The sequence below is a fragment of the Melopsittacus undulatus genome, chromosome 7 (assembly GCF_012275295.1).
Source record: "Melopsittacus undulatus isolate bMelUnd1 chromosome 7, bMelUnd1.mat.Z, whole genome shotgun sequence".
Taxonomy (NCBI): Eukaryota; Metazoa; Chordata; class Aves; order Psittaciformes; family Psittaculidae; genus Melopsittacus; species Melopsittacus undulatus.
The window spans coordinates 47,101,195-47,119,558 of NC_047533.1; the positions used below are offsets into that span (position 1 = coordinate 47,101,195).

Here is an 18,364-nt window from a genome sequence, read left to right on the forward strand (position 1 = left end):
CCACATGCTTGCCCATGTGGTTCTTGACACTGGACTGCTGTTCAACTGGTTGAGGGGAGAAGAGAGGTGCTTTGGAAATCAGGATGACCTGCAAATTTTGTCATTTTGGGATATATTGAGACCTGGTCTCTGGATGACCTAACACACCATGGAAATGGTGAGATACATGCCCTTCTGGAGACAGTCCAGCCACACCATGGGCCTGCCTAGGGCAACTCTTGGCCACTGGGGAGATGTGGACTCCAGCCTGATGTCACCTGACTGGCTCGAGGTGAGGAAGACTCACGGTGTGATGAAACAAATATCCAGTAACAAGAGACCTCTAAAATGAAGAAATTCCCCAGTGGTAGAGGCCTCCAGAGGGAGCTGTGCACAGCAGCGTGCAGGGACACAGAATAGCTTCATTTTGGTGTCTTCATTTAAAAATCTATCCATTTATGAAGGAGCAGCCTTGAAAGTTCTTCTCGAAGCTGAAATGTAGCCAGTTAAAAATTGGTTTAAGCAAGAGACTCCTTGCTCCCTCATCTACTTTCCCCTCCATGCTTTTTTTTGGTGTGTACCTTCCCATCCTTGACTACTCGATCAGAAACAAACAGAGGAAACCAGCCTCTGTTTGTTGACTATTTTACAAAGGTCTCCAGATGATGAAATAAATAAACCAAACCAAAAAACAAACAAAGGAAGTATTTTTTCCTCTACACTTATAGCTATTCTTGAAGCTGCTTGTAACACCGGTTAGGTAAATGCTATTACGCCACAGCTATTATTAGTGTAATTTTACACTACACAGTAGTTCTTTTTATGCTAAACAGCACAATCCATTCAAATGCAGGCGAATTACTTGATACGTGACACATTGCACGCTGAGTACACAAACCCTGCCAACAGCCAGAGGTGCAGCATAAGGGAGATGAGTACTCTGGGTGCTGGACTTGCTTTAGGGACCTTTTCCCTCCCTGTGAGCCCTTGCAAACATCTCTGTGTGGTTTGCCCAAATACTGCCTGGGTTGGTTCCAATGCTGGCTGGCGTTTCCATGGTTTGAATGGGATCCAACTTGTGCATTGCTCTTGCAGTGTCTTTGTCTATGGCTGGCGTTAAAATCAGAAAATGAGTACTTGGGAGCTATATAATTACTTGTTCATTGGCTTCTTTCTTTTTCCCCACTTCTCTTTCTCACAACAGAGATTTATACTTTAACCACAAATATTTTCCTAAGGTTGAAACTTTGTATAAGATGTACCAGTTCCTATGCAAACAAGCCTGCCAGGTGCCCATAGGTCATGTAAAATGCAAGATGAAAAAAGCAGAGGGTAAACTGTTATTAGTAAGTGATATTTCTTGCTTAATAAAACCAATAGAGTAATCTTTTAGCAGTGGAAAACTGGCTTTCCCTTGACACCTTCTTTTAGAATAGCTTAGATTCGATGATACTTGCACTTTGCCCATTGGAATCTACAGTCTATACTCTCGGCCTGCTCTGCTTGGCCTGTAAGCTTTGTCAGATCCCTGCGGCAGCGACCCTTGGCCTCGGTTTGTGTGTGAGCCCGCTATCCGCGGTGCTCGCCGTCTGCCAGCTCTGCCCCTCGGCTCCCGAGGCATTCCACCGGCGGCGGGCAGGCCCCCGGGAACGCCTTGGCCTCAGGGAGAGGAGACCCCGAGCAGACCTCCCGTGGGAACGGGGCAACATCCGCGCACCGTCCCCGAGGAGTCGCCGCCGCCGCCCTCCGCGGCAGGCAGGCCGCAGTCACTGCCAGGCGCCAGCAGGCCGGGCAGCCCCTTAGCACCGGTAGCCGGGCACGGCCCGACCCGAGCCCGCTGAGCCGGTGAAGGGGGACAGAGGGCGGCAGAAGCTGCCACCGGCCGGGACCCACCGACTGACAGCGCGGGGCGGGGCGAGGCGCAGCGCTCGCCGCCGATTCGCCCTCGGGGGCCGCCCCGCGCTCGCCATTGGCAGCTCTGCGCCGTCACTCCGGCCGGCGGCCGCGGTGCCCTGGGGTTGGACTTCCTCGTTGCTGCGGCGGCAGCGGCGGGGTTGGCGGCAGGTGAGCGGTGGGGAGCGAGGTCGGGGAACGGGGGTTGGGGATCGGGACCGATGGCGGCTGCTTGTCCCGCACACCCTGCTCGGCGCTGTCAGCCCAGCCGGGGTGCGCCTGACGCCAGATCCGCTGCGATGGTCAGGCCTGGCCCAGCGAGTGCCGCCGGAGAGAAAGCCCAGCTCCCCGGCGTGGCCGCCGGTAGGGCTGCTGCCGGCCCTGGTGCCGAGGCGGTGTCGTGAGGAGATGGGGTTGCGGCGGTTGGCGGAGCGGCGCCGTGCAGCTCAGGGCCTCCCTGAGCCGGTGCCGGAGCCGGGGATAGCAGTGGGGCCGCGGCGGGAGCCACCGGCTGCCGGTGCTGGAGGGTTGGAGGCCGGTGCTGTCGGCCTATGTCCCCGGCGGATTGTCATGCCCGCCGCTGGGCCCCGCAGACCCTGCGGGGATCGCCGGTTTGGGGGTGGGCAGCGGCGGCAGCAGCAGCAAGAACGGGAGCGTGTGGGGTGGAGACATGGAGGTGTTCTTGCTGGGGTTGCAAGATGGAGATGGTGTGGGTCTTGTCTGGTTTCAGTCATCTATTTTTAAGTGTTTTCTGCGGGGACACCTCTAGGTGAGGGTCTGTGGTTATGCAATGGAAGTGCTCTGTTCCTGCTGGAGCTCATTCGCTGTTACACTTTGCTTTCTCTTGCCCTATAGCCTGGTCTACACTGAACGTTGAGTTGGAGTAAAACGGAGTCTTAAGGAAGACGAAAGTGGGCTTGGAGGCTTAGTGGCAGAAAGAAGCAGTAAATTCCTTCATTATTGGGCAGTGCTGATAGAAGGAGCACGTTAGCTAGCTGAAACCTCACAAACAACAGCAGAGAAGGAAGATCTTGTTTATTCATGCCCTGCCAATTGGCAGATCTCTTTGTTTAGAGAGCATTCTGTCTTGAGTGTTGCTTATTGAAAGCACGATATTTACTTAACTAACTTTCCGAGAAAGGGTTCTACTGCGGTCACAGCAATGGCTTTAGAATATGTTTGTATAATCCTGTGAAGAGACCGTGTATGTCGCGATAGCTGTTAAAAAGAAAGAAAAAAAAATGAAGGTGAAATAAAACACATTCTGTCACGATCTTACATGTTTTATTTTACCCAAACCACCAGGGTTATTTTCTCACCAAAGGATATATTCTTAGTATGTTAGCTGAGCCTTATTATAGCAGATCTCCCACCCACAATGGATTTCCTCAAAATATTCCCCACAGTGTGAGATTTTCCTCTCTCTAGCTGTGCTGTGGACATGCTTCACTGATTTGATGGTGAATTATTCCTGGAATGTCAGGGTTTCAGGGTGTTGGGTTATATTCTCCCCCTCACCCCTTTTTTTTTGTTTTGCTATATATGCGAAGTCTCTGCAAATGACCAGCTTTGCTGCATTGCATCTATTCTTATCTCTAAAACCTCAATACCAAGCTGGCTGTGTTGTGATGTGTGAAGAACACAGAATAGGTGATGTGACTGAGTACTGCAGCTCTTGTGCTTTTTGCAATCCAGTTTTTAAAAGGGCCTGAGAACTTGAATGCACTGATGCATTAAAAAAGCCCCACCTTCCTTAAGGGTTTGTCCTCTGAAGATAAAAATTCAACTTTTTAAGGTGTATTGAGCTGAGCATTGGGAATAATTAGCCCCTCTTAAAATGTGCAGGTAATATACCTTACCTATATTTTGTATATAAGTGTGCAGGTACATGTCTGTGTTAGTGCCTGCTCACACTAGAAACCTTTTTATATAGTTGTTTTAGTATAAGGAGGGTATGCAGCTCATAGGGGTACTTTTCAGGTAACATGAATTTTTACATCCTCTGCTCATGTCAAAAAAGAGTGATTGCCTTGCCAGATTGGAAACAGGGTGTGAAGTCGTCATTTGAAGCCTTGTCGTGTTTCAGGACACAGCTTCTATTTGAACACATATATTAAGACTTGCAGCAGCTTTTCTGGGGGAAGGAAAAAAATATTAGAACAGTTGTGATTTTAAAAATGTGCTATGTCTTAAAAATAAGTAAATTAAAAATGTGGCTCATCAGCCCACTGGCAAATATTTAGCTGTGCCCATACACTGAAATGGGAAGTGGCTATGCTGGTTTTTGGTCTTCAGTGATAAGTGCTGCTCTGTCCCCTTTGGAGTAGAGCTGCACAGGGATTTATCAGCAAACCATTTGGAGGATGTGGGGTGGGATAATTTGAAAAAGACTCATGAAAAAACGGTAGTTAAGACCAGATCTTCTAAAGCGTCTGGCACACCTCATTGTCTGGCATAGGGATTGTTAAAAGTTCAGGGTGCTTCAGTAAGCCTGGCCATTATCATGAACAAGGGTTGAACTCCTCTGGAATATCACCCTGGTGTACATATGAATTACTGGGTGTTTGAACTCTTCCCGTTTTAAGTAGTGTCTTAGCTGGAGGAAAACCCATCTCTTACCAATCACATCACATCCCTCTGCCCATTACATCAACTTTTTGTAGAGTATGAACACAAGGAAAGTAATTAAAGTATTTTTAGCATTTTAAATGAAATTAGCACTAGGAAAAATGACTGGAGTCTATGGGGAGCAGATTGTTCAGGAGCCCTTTTAGAAAGATATCCCAAATGAATATTTAGCTCATATTGTACAATGTCACTGTGGTTCAGGTTGCATAGTGGTGAAATCTTTTCAGTTCAGAGGCAACATCCAGTTATAGTAGCAGGGAATGTGATCTTTGATCTTCAGGTTTGCTGCTATTGTGCTGCTTCTATCTTTGTTACAGAGTAATTCCCCAGGCTGACAAAAATTATGGTCCCAGATTCTGCTGTTTCAGATGCCAGTTCCAAAATGGCCTTGTGTGGCACCTTTAGGGTGTTGCTTAAGCTTTTATTTTTTTTTTTAAGTCAGAACATGAAGTTCACTATAAATATAGCAGTTGTGTCATTTAAAGCACATGCTTGTGATTTTACTGTGTCCGATGGCATTCCTATTCTTAGTGTAGGAAACGGTGCAGCCAGTGTAGAGGGGTATCTTCCATCAGACTTTCGTGCTGAGGGCAGCCAAGTACAGAGTGTACACAATGATTGATTTAACTAGACAGAGCCTTGTAACCTTCTGCTTTTTCCTCTGGGTGCTTTGAAGCTGGCTGGTGATAAGCACATCTGTGGATGTGAATGAATTGAATTATGCTATAAAGGAGCAAAAGCTGTTAGAGATAAATGGGATTCATAGCATGCTTTAAAGAACCTAATAAGAATGGTTTGTGGTAGGAAACTGCACCACTGATGCAGTGTAACTGGAAAGTCCAGTCCTCTTCCTCCCCCATCCAGCTCAGTCCTGCCTCACATCTGACTGACAGGCCAGGGAAGCAGCATAAGAGATGAATGCTGGTTGCTTAGATTAGGAAAGGCTTTATTGCTAATACCTAGAGCTTGAATTAGCACCAGGCTTTGGAAACAACCTGAACACACGTGTTTCTTATCTGCTCAGAGTGGGAGAAGAAATCTTGTTTTCTTGAGGAATCTTCAGCACTTCAGAGGTTACCTTTTGCTTTTTGATCCTTTACTAAGACAGTAAATGCTGCTGCTGTAAATGGCCTTAGTTTAAAACTTGGCATGATGAGCCATAAGACTTGATGTCTTGGATCCTTCATTTTCTTCTTTCTTCTTCCCTTTACAAAAAAGCTTTAATTGATTTCTGGCTCAAGCAGAAGAGTTCTCAGTGTCTTATTAGTATAGCATGTTTAACAAATAACCCAAGCCTATTGAGATTAGGAGTGATGAGGGAATGTTACCAAAATCTTTCACATGCTTCTCCTGGAATGAGAGCTCTTTCCCTCCCCCCACCTTTTATCCTGTTGTCATTATCAAATTTGGGCTGAGTAATTCATTGGGCCTTTTATATTGCTATGGCTCTTCCCTTCCCATGCTACTCATGTCACTGAAACCTCTGACAGCCACTGAGCGCAGCATAAAATACAACACCTGACTGCTGGCAAGTTGCATTAATGTTATCTCTCCATAGCTGTTGGGGCCAAGCTGTCAGTGTGCTGCTCCGTGTGAACTGCTGCTTCTTGGGGAATTCTTGCTGCAGCTTGGGGGGAGCATCCTCCCATGTACACACACATATTTAGGGTGCAAGAATATGTTCAGTTGAGCAAAATACTTCTTAATCTGGGTATATCAGAAATAACAATTCTGCATTGGCCAGTATACCACAAATACCCATGTCAGTCTGTTCAGGACTAGTTTGACCAGTTTAGAGATAATTTTTAAAGATTTCTGTAATCAGTGGTCCCAGATATAACTCTCTAACACCAAAAGTTCAGGTTTGGACCTGTGAGTCTAAAAAGCATTGCACTGGGTTTGGCTGAAATAAAAGCTCAGGTTCGCTGTATTTCAGAACACTGCTACTGCCAGAGGGAGATGGCCAGGTCAAGGTGCTGACTTAGTACCTGAGCTGTCTTGATTCCTCTTTCTTTGTCTGTGTAATGGTGGAAATCTGGTTTTACTTGCAGTCCAGAAGCCATGCAGGAAATGCCTTTTTGGATTGTTTCCACCTCCTGCTCTGAGCAGCTTATCTCTGTAGAATCACTTGTTGAGTACTTGCTTCGCTCATACTCCTTCCCTGTTTCTCTTTCCCAGGGAGGATACATGACTTCTTGAAAAGAGAGAAAATGCTATGCTGGGGTTACTCATCTTTTGGACAACCTGGGATAGGTAGCAACCTCCAGGTCATCATTCCTGAACCACAGGTGTACGGATTCATTCATGACAGAAATGTCAAGGAGGTGGCATGTGGAGGAAACCACTCCGTATTCCTGCTGGAAGATGGGGAAGTGTATACTTGTGGTTTGAACACAAAAGGCCAGCTGGGGCATGACTGTGAAGGAAGCAAGCCAGGTAAATCTGCTTTTTATATGCACTTCTAACTGTCTCTAGGCTGGTGGGCTGAGAAGATTATGGAAGCTGCTTTGTTGTTGATTGCTGTGAATGAGCTAACAGAGCTGAAGATCATGTGTAATAACACAGTAATGATGCTGAATAATATTTGCTGGCTCTGGAAAGCTAAAGCTCAGCAGTATGGGTAGAGAGACAGGTCTCCTCAGTGCCTGGGAAATGCATCAAAACAGAGGCAAGTGCAGATGGTCTCAGGGCAGACTGTGTTGTTTGACATTATGTTGCCTTTTTATAAAAGGGAAGAGAGGGCCATGAGTCACAAATGTCTTTGCTTTGTCTTTGCAATTGCACTGCATCCTTATGCCTACTCTTGTTCAGTTACTGCTGGGAGTTTTGCAGTTTGCATCGAATAGAAGAGATCTGCCTTGAATACATTTGTGGAGAACAAACCTGGTTTTAGCAAAGAGGGTTTATAAATTTTGTTTCCTTTCGTGGAAATCTCTTGTTGACTTGTGCCTTCACCCCTCATGCTTTCTTGATCTACAAGAAGGTCATTGTAACCTTGTGTTCCCCTGACTCAAATTGTATTTTCTTTGTTGTATTCCAGTGGGCAGAACCTGTGTGTGCAGAACCACAGGGAGCTAATACCTCTCCTTCCCAGGGTGAATGAGCAGTTTAATTGTGTATTTTGAGAATCCCTGAAGCCTTTCTTACAGTTTACCTTCTGATTCATTAACTTCCATTACCTTCCGTTAACTCCTTGGTTTTGGCGTGTGATAAAGATACATGTATTTCTGTTTTCATAATGTAATGAATATTCATCTGTGGGTAATAAGAGCAATAGGACATTTTTGTCAAACTGCAGGCTACCCTCTGTAAGGCTCGGGGCTTCCGTAATGTACTCCATTATGGCATGATGGAGATATGAGTTGTGTATGAAATACCCACAGTTCTCCATGTACTCCGTGCAAACCTGACCTGATTCCACTGCTCCTTTTTTCTGTCAGTGCATCTTCTGTGTTACTCTCACTCTCAAAAATGCGGTGGTAGATGTTGGATGCTGGGGGTCCATGGTGCTGGATTAGGAGTTGATCTTGAATCTGGCCTCTCTTGCTTTTCCTACCAGTGGTTTATAGACAGTTACTAAAAGAGGTTGGGATTAGCAAGAGTGCTTAAGTCCTCTGTGTGCACAACCACTGTTCATCTTCTGAGGACTTGTAAATTTAGGCTCTGGAATAAATGAGATGCTTAGGAACAGGAAGGTAAGCCTGAGAATGTGGTGCCCAATCTGATGAGGATACTTCATCCTGCAAATCACCTAACTAGCTGCATGACTCTAGTGCAGGGGCCCCAGAACCGGCATCTCAGAGCTGGAAATAAATCTCATGAATCCTGAATGCTGGAGTGCAGACCTCTAGCAAGCAGGGAATCCTGCCTTTAACTAGGCCTGTAGAAGGGGGGCAGCCTGAGATTTGGAAATAGAAGTAAAATGGTCTTTGAGTTTGATCTCAGGTGTCTTACTGCTACCCCTTAAATTAAGGGACTGTCACTAAGATGTGACACCAACTTCCAGTTATCCTGCAGGTTTCATTTACTCTGAAAAAAGATTCTGCTGTGCTGCTCTCTGAGGAGCCTGTGACCATCCTTGAGGAACTGTTTCTCTGCTAACAAAGCAATACTGGCTGTGCCTGCAATGGAGTTTCTGCTGGCTGGGGCAGGTGGGAGAGGTGTGCTGTAAAGCAAGGGACAGTTTCCCTTTTGAACTCATGATGAACAGTCACAGCAGTCTTTATGCTAACAGTAAACCAGGGGAGAGTGCCTGTCCCACACACTGCTTTGTGTGGATCTGCTTTGGCTTGTGACAATGGGAACTGAAATTCTTAGTTTGCCTTTGTAAATAGGAACAAGAAGAAACAAGCCCTCTTTCACCTCCACTTTCCTTGCATGGAATAAAGTTGACCTTATACACCTTCTGTATAGAAATTCACATCAAAGATAATCTTTTCTATTTTCCATTAGTTGTGGACCTATGAATGAAGCTATGTCTGACAGGAAGCGGAGATACATGTGTGGGGCACAGGGGCTTGAGTTGTTGAAAATTAAAGATGATTATCATGAGGTGTCTGAGGTAGGGAATAGAATAAATGCCTGGAGCTGAGAGTCTTACAACTGCATCTCTCCAGCTTCTGCCGGACAAGGCAGTGTGGGTTGAGGCCTCTTGGTTTTACTGCCTTATGGCTTGATTCTGCCTAGCCTGCAAAAGAAGCTGGAAGTGGCTGACCTCTGCCCAGCTCTGGAAGTGAGCCACATCTCCTGCTGCAGCATAGCCTCCTGCAGAAGGAGATGCCAGGGGCTGGCAGTACTGATTGTTCCCTCCAGACATGCTTACCATGACCTGCAGAGTGGCCTGGTCCTGCTTGAGAGTAACATCAAGACATACAAATATGCAGGGGGTCTTAAACCTTTTGAAGGCTAGGTGACTTCTGAGGGGTGGAGCACAAGTCTGTGCTTGCACAAGGAAACTCCCTTTTATCTGTCACACTTCTTATCTGAGTGTGTACATGAGTCTGATGTTGCCAGTATGCAAAAAAAAATTAGTGTTTTCAGAATGTATGATTGTGGTGTTTAATCAGAGATGGTTATTTCCCAGGATCATGTCTGCTTGTGAATAAAATTCTGGGACTTTACAATACACTGAAAATAAATCTAACCCTGTTCTCCTTGAGAAACTCGCAGGTAATGTCTTCCAGGGGGAGAAGAGTTGTTAAATTTGCAGTGAATTTATGTGAAGAGTGCCTCCCTTTCCTCCCTTACTATGTATTCCAAATAATGATACATTTTTTTTCTCTTGTTCAGCTACCCACTTACATGTATCTGTAACAGGAGGATTCCATTTTGCTTCTCATTCATGCTGCTCACAAAAATGTCAAGCAGCGGTGCAGAATTGTTTCAGTAGTTTTTTTCCTCCTTTAGAGGACACCTTTTGAAGGACCCTTTGAAGGACAAATTCCTTTTGAAATGAAAGGAACTTGTTAATTAAAATCTGTGTTCACTGTCACATCAGCTGAGCTTGTGGATGTAATGCAAAGACATAACAGTGGTTTGCAAGGTGATTCTTGTGCCTCTCCACTACTGGGAACAGAAATTACTCAGGGAGTGTTTGCATTGAAAGAGTACGAGTCAATAGAGGTTTATTTTCTGGAAGTGCCCTTTCCTTGGATTTTACATTGTAGTGGTAAAATGAATATTTAAGATGTCTAAGATGTTTATCCTCACTAAAAGAATGTTGCTTTTGAATAAAGAGTAAACAGTCTGTGGTGGTTTCCAGCTCCCCACTTCTGAGCTAGGGAAATACTTGGGTGTGCCACTTCACCAAGAGCATCTCCCCACATTGTTACATTACTGTTTCATTCCTTATTTGAATTGTGGTTAGCAAGCTACTTTAGGAGCTCATCCCTCTCGGGGATGGGTATCTGGCTTTGTTAATACTGAAATGTTTTGGGTTTTTTTTCCTTCCCTGAAATGGTCTATAGCTTGTGTCTCTGCAACCACTTGGCAGGGATGCAGAGGGAGAAATGCTGTCCCAGTATTCTATCACCATGACCACAGTTAATAAAGGTTCTGTCTGACCTGTCTTAAGTAGTTACTCAGAGTAACTACTTAAGTAAGTCGATTTACTCGGAGTTCCCAGAGTCTCTGACAATACCTTAGGAGAAGCAGTTTTGCAATCTTAGTTTTGAAGTATTGAGGCCACTGTTCTGCCGGAATCAGTCTGAGTTTGCATTAATTTCCTGAGCAGCATCGGATGTTAGCATACATTATGTCTTCAATGACAAGTGATAATTTTGTACTGCAATAGTTTTAGGAAACAAATTTATTCTCCATGGCTATATCTGTATTTCCAGTTCTGCAGCCATGATATCACTTTGATTTTCTGCAGGTCTGACATGAGGTCTTGACTCTCTGTGGTGATTCCTAGATAAGCATGTTCTATCTGAATGTGCATGTGTATTCTGGGGAGCAAAGGCCTGGGTACTTAAGGGAAAGGCTCTTTTGGCATTTGGGCTGAATTAAAGGAGTGTGAAGTAACTAGCTGGTGGTTAGCCATTTGAAAGCTTTAAAAATGTGCTTGAGTCCGAGATGTGGAACTTGGTTTTTTTTGGTCTAGAGGTTTATTCTCTGCAAGTCATTTGGACTTCATTTGACTTCTGCTAGTGAGAAAACATGGGCTTTGGAGATCAGTGTCTCAGAGTTGCAGGAAAATGTCGACTTAACCCTTGAACCTTTCCTCTGGTGATATACAGCAGACAAACCCATGCTTTTCCACCAAATTTCCGTTCTGGATGCAAATGTCAGGGTAGCATTACTTCTGCGTGAATTGTGGAGCCTACCTACTCATCACTGCAGGGCTAGAAATATCATCATGTTCAATCTCTTTCAAAAAGCAGAACAAAAAGCCACTACATGATCTGGATCACCTGTATTTCTCTGAACTCAGTGGCCTTTCTTTTCAAACATAAGTCCACTTCTCCTGCACTTCAGCATGGGGTTACAGAGACCTCAGTGCTCACTGTGGCATGCCTGTTAATCATAAACCCTGTAACAGCTGAGAATTCAGATGTGCGACCTGCTTGGAAGGACAGTCTGTATGGATTCTCCTCTTTTAGCCTCTTCCTGGTGGGTGAGAAGTCAGCCAGGAGGCCCTGGTTGCACAGACGGACAGTGGTGGCAAGACTGGTGTTTATTGGATGCAGCTGTGGAAGTGACCATGTTGCAGATGAGGTATGGGTACTGCATTGAATCAGTGAGGCTGATTAGTTCTCCTGCCCTCCTGCTGTTTGCTTGAGGAGAAACAAGAAGGAGCTTAAATGCCAGTAACTCCAGGAGGTTCCACTAGGCAGGCTTCTCACAGAGGATGTGGGATGGTTTTGTTCCCAGCTATGAGCTGGGGCATGGAGCTGAGGTATGTGGCTATTGCAACCCTTTCCAAGTGCTGTGGTCTGGGAAAGTCCTACTTTGCATTCTGGCACTTTAAAGCAGAGCTGCATGCTGTGAAAAATGTAGTAGAGGCATGGCAGCCCTATTTGTAGGTGTTGGTCTTGCCAAAGCCTGGGAGAATGTGCCTGGGAACAAGTGGGGACAGAGGGGCGCTTGCAGAGTCAGGCCTTCAGTGCTAGCCTGCAGTAGCTGACTTCAAAATGGAGAACCAATAAAAGAAGGATTAGGCCACGATTTATGTTTCAGCACCTATCATAAATGTTATTTGTAAAAAGAGCCAGATTATTATGTTGAACTGGCCACCCCTTTGCATTGTTGGGTATCTTCATTTGTACTCCTCTCTTGATCGCCCACCAGATCTGACCAAGGCTATATGAGGTTGTCGTGTCTTCACTAGTGACTGCAGCAAAGTGAACTTGTGTTGTGGTGTGTCCATCTCAGCTGAACTGGTGCAATTTGGGCCTCAGGATAATTTTAGGTTTCAAAATTAGAAAGCTGGATTCAAAAATGACTTAATTTAAAAACAATATGTGTATGGCCAAATGAGAAACAAAATCAAAGGAAGTGCTTTCTCTTAGATGTCTTAAGTGTGCATGTGTTGTGTTGAATTGATTTGCAGAGGGCTGTGGCTGTGCCAGATGTTTATAGTGGGATGTTTTAAAATTTGTGTGGTCTGGATGATGATAACTGACTCCTACCAATACTATGAGACCGCAGGATTAGGAGAGTATAAACTGAAGAGAGGTGAGGCTCTTGAGGAGAACCTTAAACCAGCAGAAATGTGGTTTCTTGTTAGTAAAGAAATTTATAGTCTGAGCCTGAAATGGCTGTAATGTGTTCTCAGATGTAACTCTGAAGTGCTGTCTCTAAAACCACATTTATTATTACAACCACCAGATTTCTCTTTTGATTTGACTTTGAGGGGTGAGAAGAAGAGTCCAGGAAAGCAAGATCCTGCTGTTTTACAATCAATGCAGGCTATTTTACTGAAGATGTGATGGAACATTTTAATGTCCCTTTTCTTGAAAGGCAGAGCTGCAGTAGGAATGGCCAGCTTTTTGCCCTTTAATTGGGGATTTGTAGGGCAGTTTAGCAACCTGAAGTTGCATTTGTCTTGTCCGTATTTGTTATTCCTGTATCGTGTGTACTATTTGGAGGCTTTCTGAAGTTGCAACAGAGATAAAGGCTGTCCATATGCCTGGCTTAGAAGGAGCATGAAACCCTGGTGTGTGTATGGTATGTGGCACCAATGGCTGTCCCCTCTTCTGCAACCATGCTGAAGCTGAAAGATGAGCTCAGGATGAAGTGGGTGGGTAGCTGTGTATGTGTGGTGAGGTAAAGGAAGAGGCAGAAAAGAAGCTGGAGGTGATAATGCCTTGACCTTTTCATACCCAGACTAGTTGTCTGTGCTGGACAAAAGTGATGACTTCATTAAGCTGAATGCATAAGCAGGGCTGAGAATCCCAGCTTCTAGGAGAGATTTTACTAGTTTGGTGGTTGCTGATGCTGTAAGTTCATTGTTCTTGTCTTCATGTTGCGTTATGTGACACAACCACAGATGCTGATATGCAGTTACTGGGTTTTTGTATAGGTGGAGGTCTGTGAATAGACATCTGAAATAAGAAAACTTGCTCCTCCAACTACAAAAATTCTACTTCCACTTACAATCAAGCAGCCCAGGTGGTCTTTCCCTTGCCTTAATATCTTATGTTTCCTTTGTGTAAAACCACACAGGAATGTGTGTTGAGGTAACAAAGCCTGAGTTTTTTGATAAAGGTGAATGTATGGGAAGTCTTAGATGCAGTGATCATGAGATGGTCGAATTCGAGGTCCTCGAGACAGTGAGAATAGCGTGCAGCAAGCTCACTGCCCTGGACTTCAAGAGAGCAGACTTCGGCCTCTTCAGGAACCTGCTTAGCAAGGTTCCATGGGATATAGCCCTAGAGCGCAAGGGGGCCCAAGACTCTTGGTTAATATTCAAGGATCACCTGCTACAAGCTCAGGAGTGTTGCATCCCGACCAGAAGGAAGTACAGCAGGAGGGCCAGGAGACCTCCTTGTATGGATAAGGAGTTGCTGAGAAAAATTCACAGGAAAAAAGAGGCTTATAAAAGGTGGAAGCAAGGACAGGTGGCCTGGGATGAATACAGGGATGTTGTCAGGGTAGTTAGGGACCAGGTTAGGAAAGCTAAGGCCCAATTGGAGCTAAACTTGGCAAGGGATGTTAAAGATAATAGGAAGGGATTTTATAGGTATGTAGCAGCTAAAAAACAGACTAAGGACAATGTAGGCCCCCTCCAGAAGCTTTCGGGAGAACTGGCTACACAGGACTTGGAGAAGGCTGAGGTTCTGAATGACTTCTTTGCCTCGGTCTTCACTGGCAAAGGCTCTGACCACAGCACCCAAGTCTTGGAAGGCGGACACAGGGACTGTGAAAACCTAGACCTTGGGCCCACTGTAGAGAGGATCTGGTTCGAGACCATCTTAAGAACCTGAACTTACACAAGTCCATGAGACCTGATGAAATCCATCCGCGGGTCCTGAAGGAGCTGGCAAATGAAGTTGCAAAGCCACTGGCCATCATATTTGAAAAATCATGGCAGTCAGGTGAAGTTCCTGATGACTGGAAAAAGGGAAATATAACCCCCATTTTCAAGAAGGGGAAAATGGATGACCCGGGGAATTATAGACCAGTCAGTCTCACCTCTGTGCCTGGCAAAATCTGGGAGCAGATTCTCTTGGAAGGCATGCTAGGGCAGATGAAAAACACCAAGGTGCTTGGTGACAGCCAGCATGACTTTACTAGGGGGAAATCCTGCCTGACCAATTTGGTGGCCTTCTATGATGGGGCTACAGAAGTGATGGACAGGGGTGGAGCAGTTGATGTCATCTACCTGGACTCGTGCAAAGCGTTCGACACTGTCCCACATGACATCCTTGTCTCTGAATTGGAGTGTCATCAATTTGATAGGTGGACCACTCAGTGGATAAAGAACTGGCTGGATGGTCGCACTCAAAGAGTTGTGGTCAACGGTTCAATGTCCATCTGGAGATCAGTAACGAGTGGTGTCCCTCAGGGATCGGTGCTGGGACCGGTCTTGTTTAATATCTTTGTCGCTGACATGGACAGTGGAATTGAGTGTGCCCTCAGCAAGTTTGCCGATGACACCAAGCTGTGTGGTTCTGTTGATACGCTAGAGGGAAGGAATGCCACCCAGAGGGACCTTGACACACCTGTGAGGTGGGCTGATGCCAACCTCATGAAGTTTAACCATGCCAAGTGCAAGGTCCTACACCTGCATCAAAGCAATCCCAGGCACAGCTACAGGTTGGGCAAAAAGGAAATCCATGGTAGTCCTGCGGAGAAGGACTTGGGGGTGTTAGTCAATGAGAAAATGAACATGAGCCAGCTTCAGTGTGCACTCACAGCCCAGAAAGCCAACTGTATCCTGGGCTGCATCAAAAGGAGTGTGACCAGCAGGTCTAAGGAGGTGATCCTGCCCTTCTACTCTGCTCTCGTGAGTATTGTGTGCAGTTCTGGTGTCCTCAACATAAAAAGGACATGGAACTGTTAGAACAAGTCCAGAGGAGGGCCACGAGGATGATCAGGGGACTGGAGCACCTCTCGTATGAAGACAGGCTGAGAAAATTGGGGCTGTTCAGCCTGGAGAAGAGAAGGCTGCAAGGAGACCTCATAGTAGCCTTCCAGTATTGGAAGGAGGCCTACAGGGATGCTGGGGAGGGACTATTCATTAGGGACTGTAGTGATAGGACAAGGGGTAACAGGTTGAAACTTAAACAGCAGAGGTTTAGACTGGATATAAGGAAGAAAGTGTTTACTGTGAGGGTGGTGAGGTACTGGAATGGGTTGCCCAGGGAGGTAGTGAATGCTCCATTCCTGGCAGTGCTCAAGGCCAGGTTGGACAGAGCCTTGGATGACATGGTTTAGTGTGGGGTCTCCCTGCCCATGGCAGGGGGGTTGGAACTAGATGATCTTGAGGTCCTTTCCAATCCTAACTATTCTATGATTCTATGATTTGATCTTGAAGGCTCCCAGGATCAATGACCCCTTTCCTGAAAAAGGGGTTGGTTTGTCTTTCAGTGAGCAACTATTGTATGGAAAGATTGAGTTTGATTGGGGCTCATGGTGTATGCTTGTTCCTTGTTCTATTTATAGACATCAAGTATTCAAGAAGATGCATAACTACGTGGTGATTTTGACTTGGTCAGTGTAAACCAGCCTAATACTCTTCCTTAAGCTGTATGGGAAAGAAGAATTTATCTCAAAGACCTCAATGAAACTTCTTTTTCTTCTCAGAAATTAAATATTTGTGACACTTAAAGCTGCTGTCAGAAAACAGAAGATGCTCACTCTCTTAACACCTGACCTGCTTTTTAAACAGCTGCCTATCTGTATAAACACACCAAAAAGGAATGTACAGATACTCAGCTCTCCTCTTCTCGGAGTGTCTGTCAAATCTTACAGTATTAAAAAATCAGTAAACTTTTATAAATGTTTAATAGGACTGTGTTAATTACCTCCCTTTCCCAGTCACCACACTGCCTTGTAGTAACATATTTTCAAGCTGTGTTTGTGAACCTGATGGGGATGTCATTGAAGGCAGGGATGCTTTACTGAGTTTGTACTGTGCAGGTGTGGCTTTCCAGGAAAGTGTGCCTTTGTCCTGCTCCCATGCAGATGTGTGCAGGATTGAAATAAATGGGAACAGAGTGAGACATGCACCAGGTACTTTTGAAAATCCCATGGTACTTCCTCAAAGCCTGGGGCTGCCACAGGTGAGACTCCTTTGTACCCAAATTGTCAGAGCCTTAGCTTCAGTTGCCAGTCTCTCTAATCAGGCTGCTCTTGTTACTGCTCTGTTTTCTGCTGCAAGTGTAGCAGGAGTTCACAAAAGGAAGACCTCATTATTTGCAAGTTGGACTTGTAAAACCCAGCCTCCTTTATGGATGTAGTAAACTTCAGTTGTTGAAAGTCAAAAGAGGTTATGTGCTGATGTAAGCTTTTGTTTGCTCCATACTTTTTGGCCCATACTAAGGAAAGTTTGAGAATAAGGTGGGCTTCTACAGAGAGGGAGAGAATAGCAGCAGAAAGCAAGGGTAGGTGTCATACAGTGGGGATGTGGTCTTCCCATGGCGTTGCCTTTTTTAGTCTTGTGCTGTGCAGATGCAGAGCACGATGCTTCCCACACACTTGCGCGCAGTAGTCTCGCATAGACTGAGTCCAAGACACAGCAAGCACGTGATGCCTTATTGGAGAGGCTCAGCAAGGAAGAGGAAGGTAGTGGTGGCAAAGTTGTGGGGCTAGTGTGGGGCAGGGCCATTCTGCCTGCCTACGTGCCATGTGTGCCATATGCTTGGCCATGCTAGACTGTCTGCACTCACAAAGGTGTGTTCCTGAACTGTCCTTCAGCCCTTGCCTCCTCCCTCTGAGGCTTCCTCCGGCGCTGCTGCTGACAAATCACAGCCTGCAGAGATGGTGTGAGTGAAGCCACAGTAGCATTTTTATCTGGCTGGGTTAGCATAAGTTTGTAAAAACACTTGATAGCTTCAGAAAATCTGTATTTTGTGTGATTTACAGAGTCTGAGTTCTTCCTGCCAGACCTGGACTCCAGATCTTGTCCATGGCAGTTGTGAGCACAAGATGCCTAGGTGCTTGGGAGTTGAAAGTGTGCAGAGGAAAATTAGAGGCCTATTCTTGGAAACTAAAAGGAGAGCAGAAGAGGCAAAAAGGTCCTAACAAATAGCTTGATTTTTCCCTTCCTCAGTTACCAGTTTCCAAGTGGCAGATCACTGGGGGGTGACAGTTCCTGGAAAAGTTGGTGAGTGTGCTTGTGCTGCTCATACTGCTAAAAACACTGAATAGCTAAGACGTTGTTGAAGTTACCTTGGCAAAATAAGGAGAAACCTCCATAAGGGGAGAAAGGAGTCTTGGGTGTGCTTAATGCACTTTGGATTGCAAGAGTTTCAGTTGTTGTACTTCACTTCTTCTCTTTTTCCAGTTTTATTAAAACTCAGACATGTTTTAACGCTCAGCTAACTTCATTAGGATTGGATTCATGAAGCTCATCACAGCCTAGAAATACAGCCAGGATGTCCATATACAGAAACATCTCTGGGATGTGCCAATGGAGACTGGGGAATCAGCAGTCAGCCGAAGTTCCCTATTAAATGTATAAAAATCTTGTCAGGGAGTTTGGTGATCAACTGTTGATTGCTTGCTTTTTATAAGTGCTTTAATGAATTGCTGGTGACTGGTAAGTCTGGGCCATAGTGGTTTTCTCATTTTCTTGTAGGTTGCAACAGGTTTTTCATGGCGTTTTGGACTCTTGGATCAGGCTTCCATGAGCGCTAATGCTGCTAGTGTCACCGTGTTAGATGGTTTAATGTGTCGATATAATTCTTCTCTTAAAGGA

General features: G+C 45.4%; 1 protein-coding gene across 2 annotated transcripts in view; it reads left to right on the forward strand.

Annotated features, from left to right (window-relative positions):
- The first annotated feature begins 1,969 nt into the window (after positions 1–1,969).
- LOC101870333 (probable E3 ubiquitin-protein ligase HERC3) overlaps positions 1,970–18,364 on the forward strand; it is a 51,092-nt gene continuing 34,697 nt past the window's right edge. For both annotated transcript variants that reach the window (XR_004080552.2, XM_005148967.3), the window contains exons 1-2: positions 1,970–2,043; positions 6,679–6,936. Coding sequence is in view for 1 of the 2 variants with exons in the window: in XM_005148967.3 (XP_005149024.1) it covers positions 6,711–6,936 (226 nt within the window). In the remaining variant the exon portion in view is untranslated. The remainder of the gene's footprint in view (positions 2,044–6,678; positions 6,937–18,364) is intronic.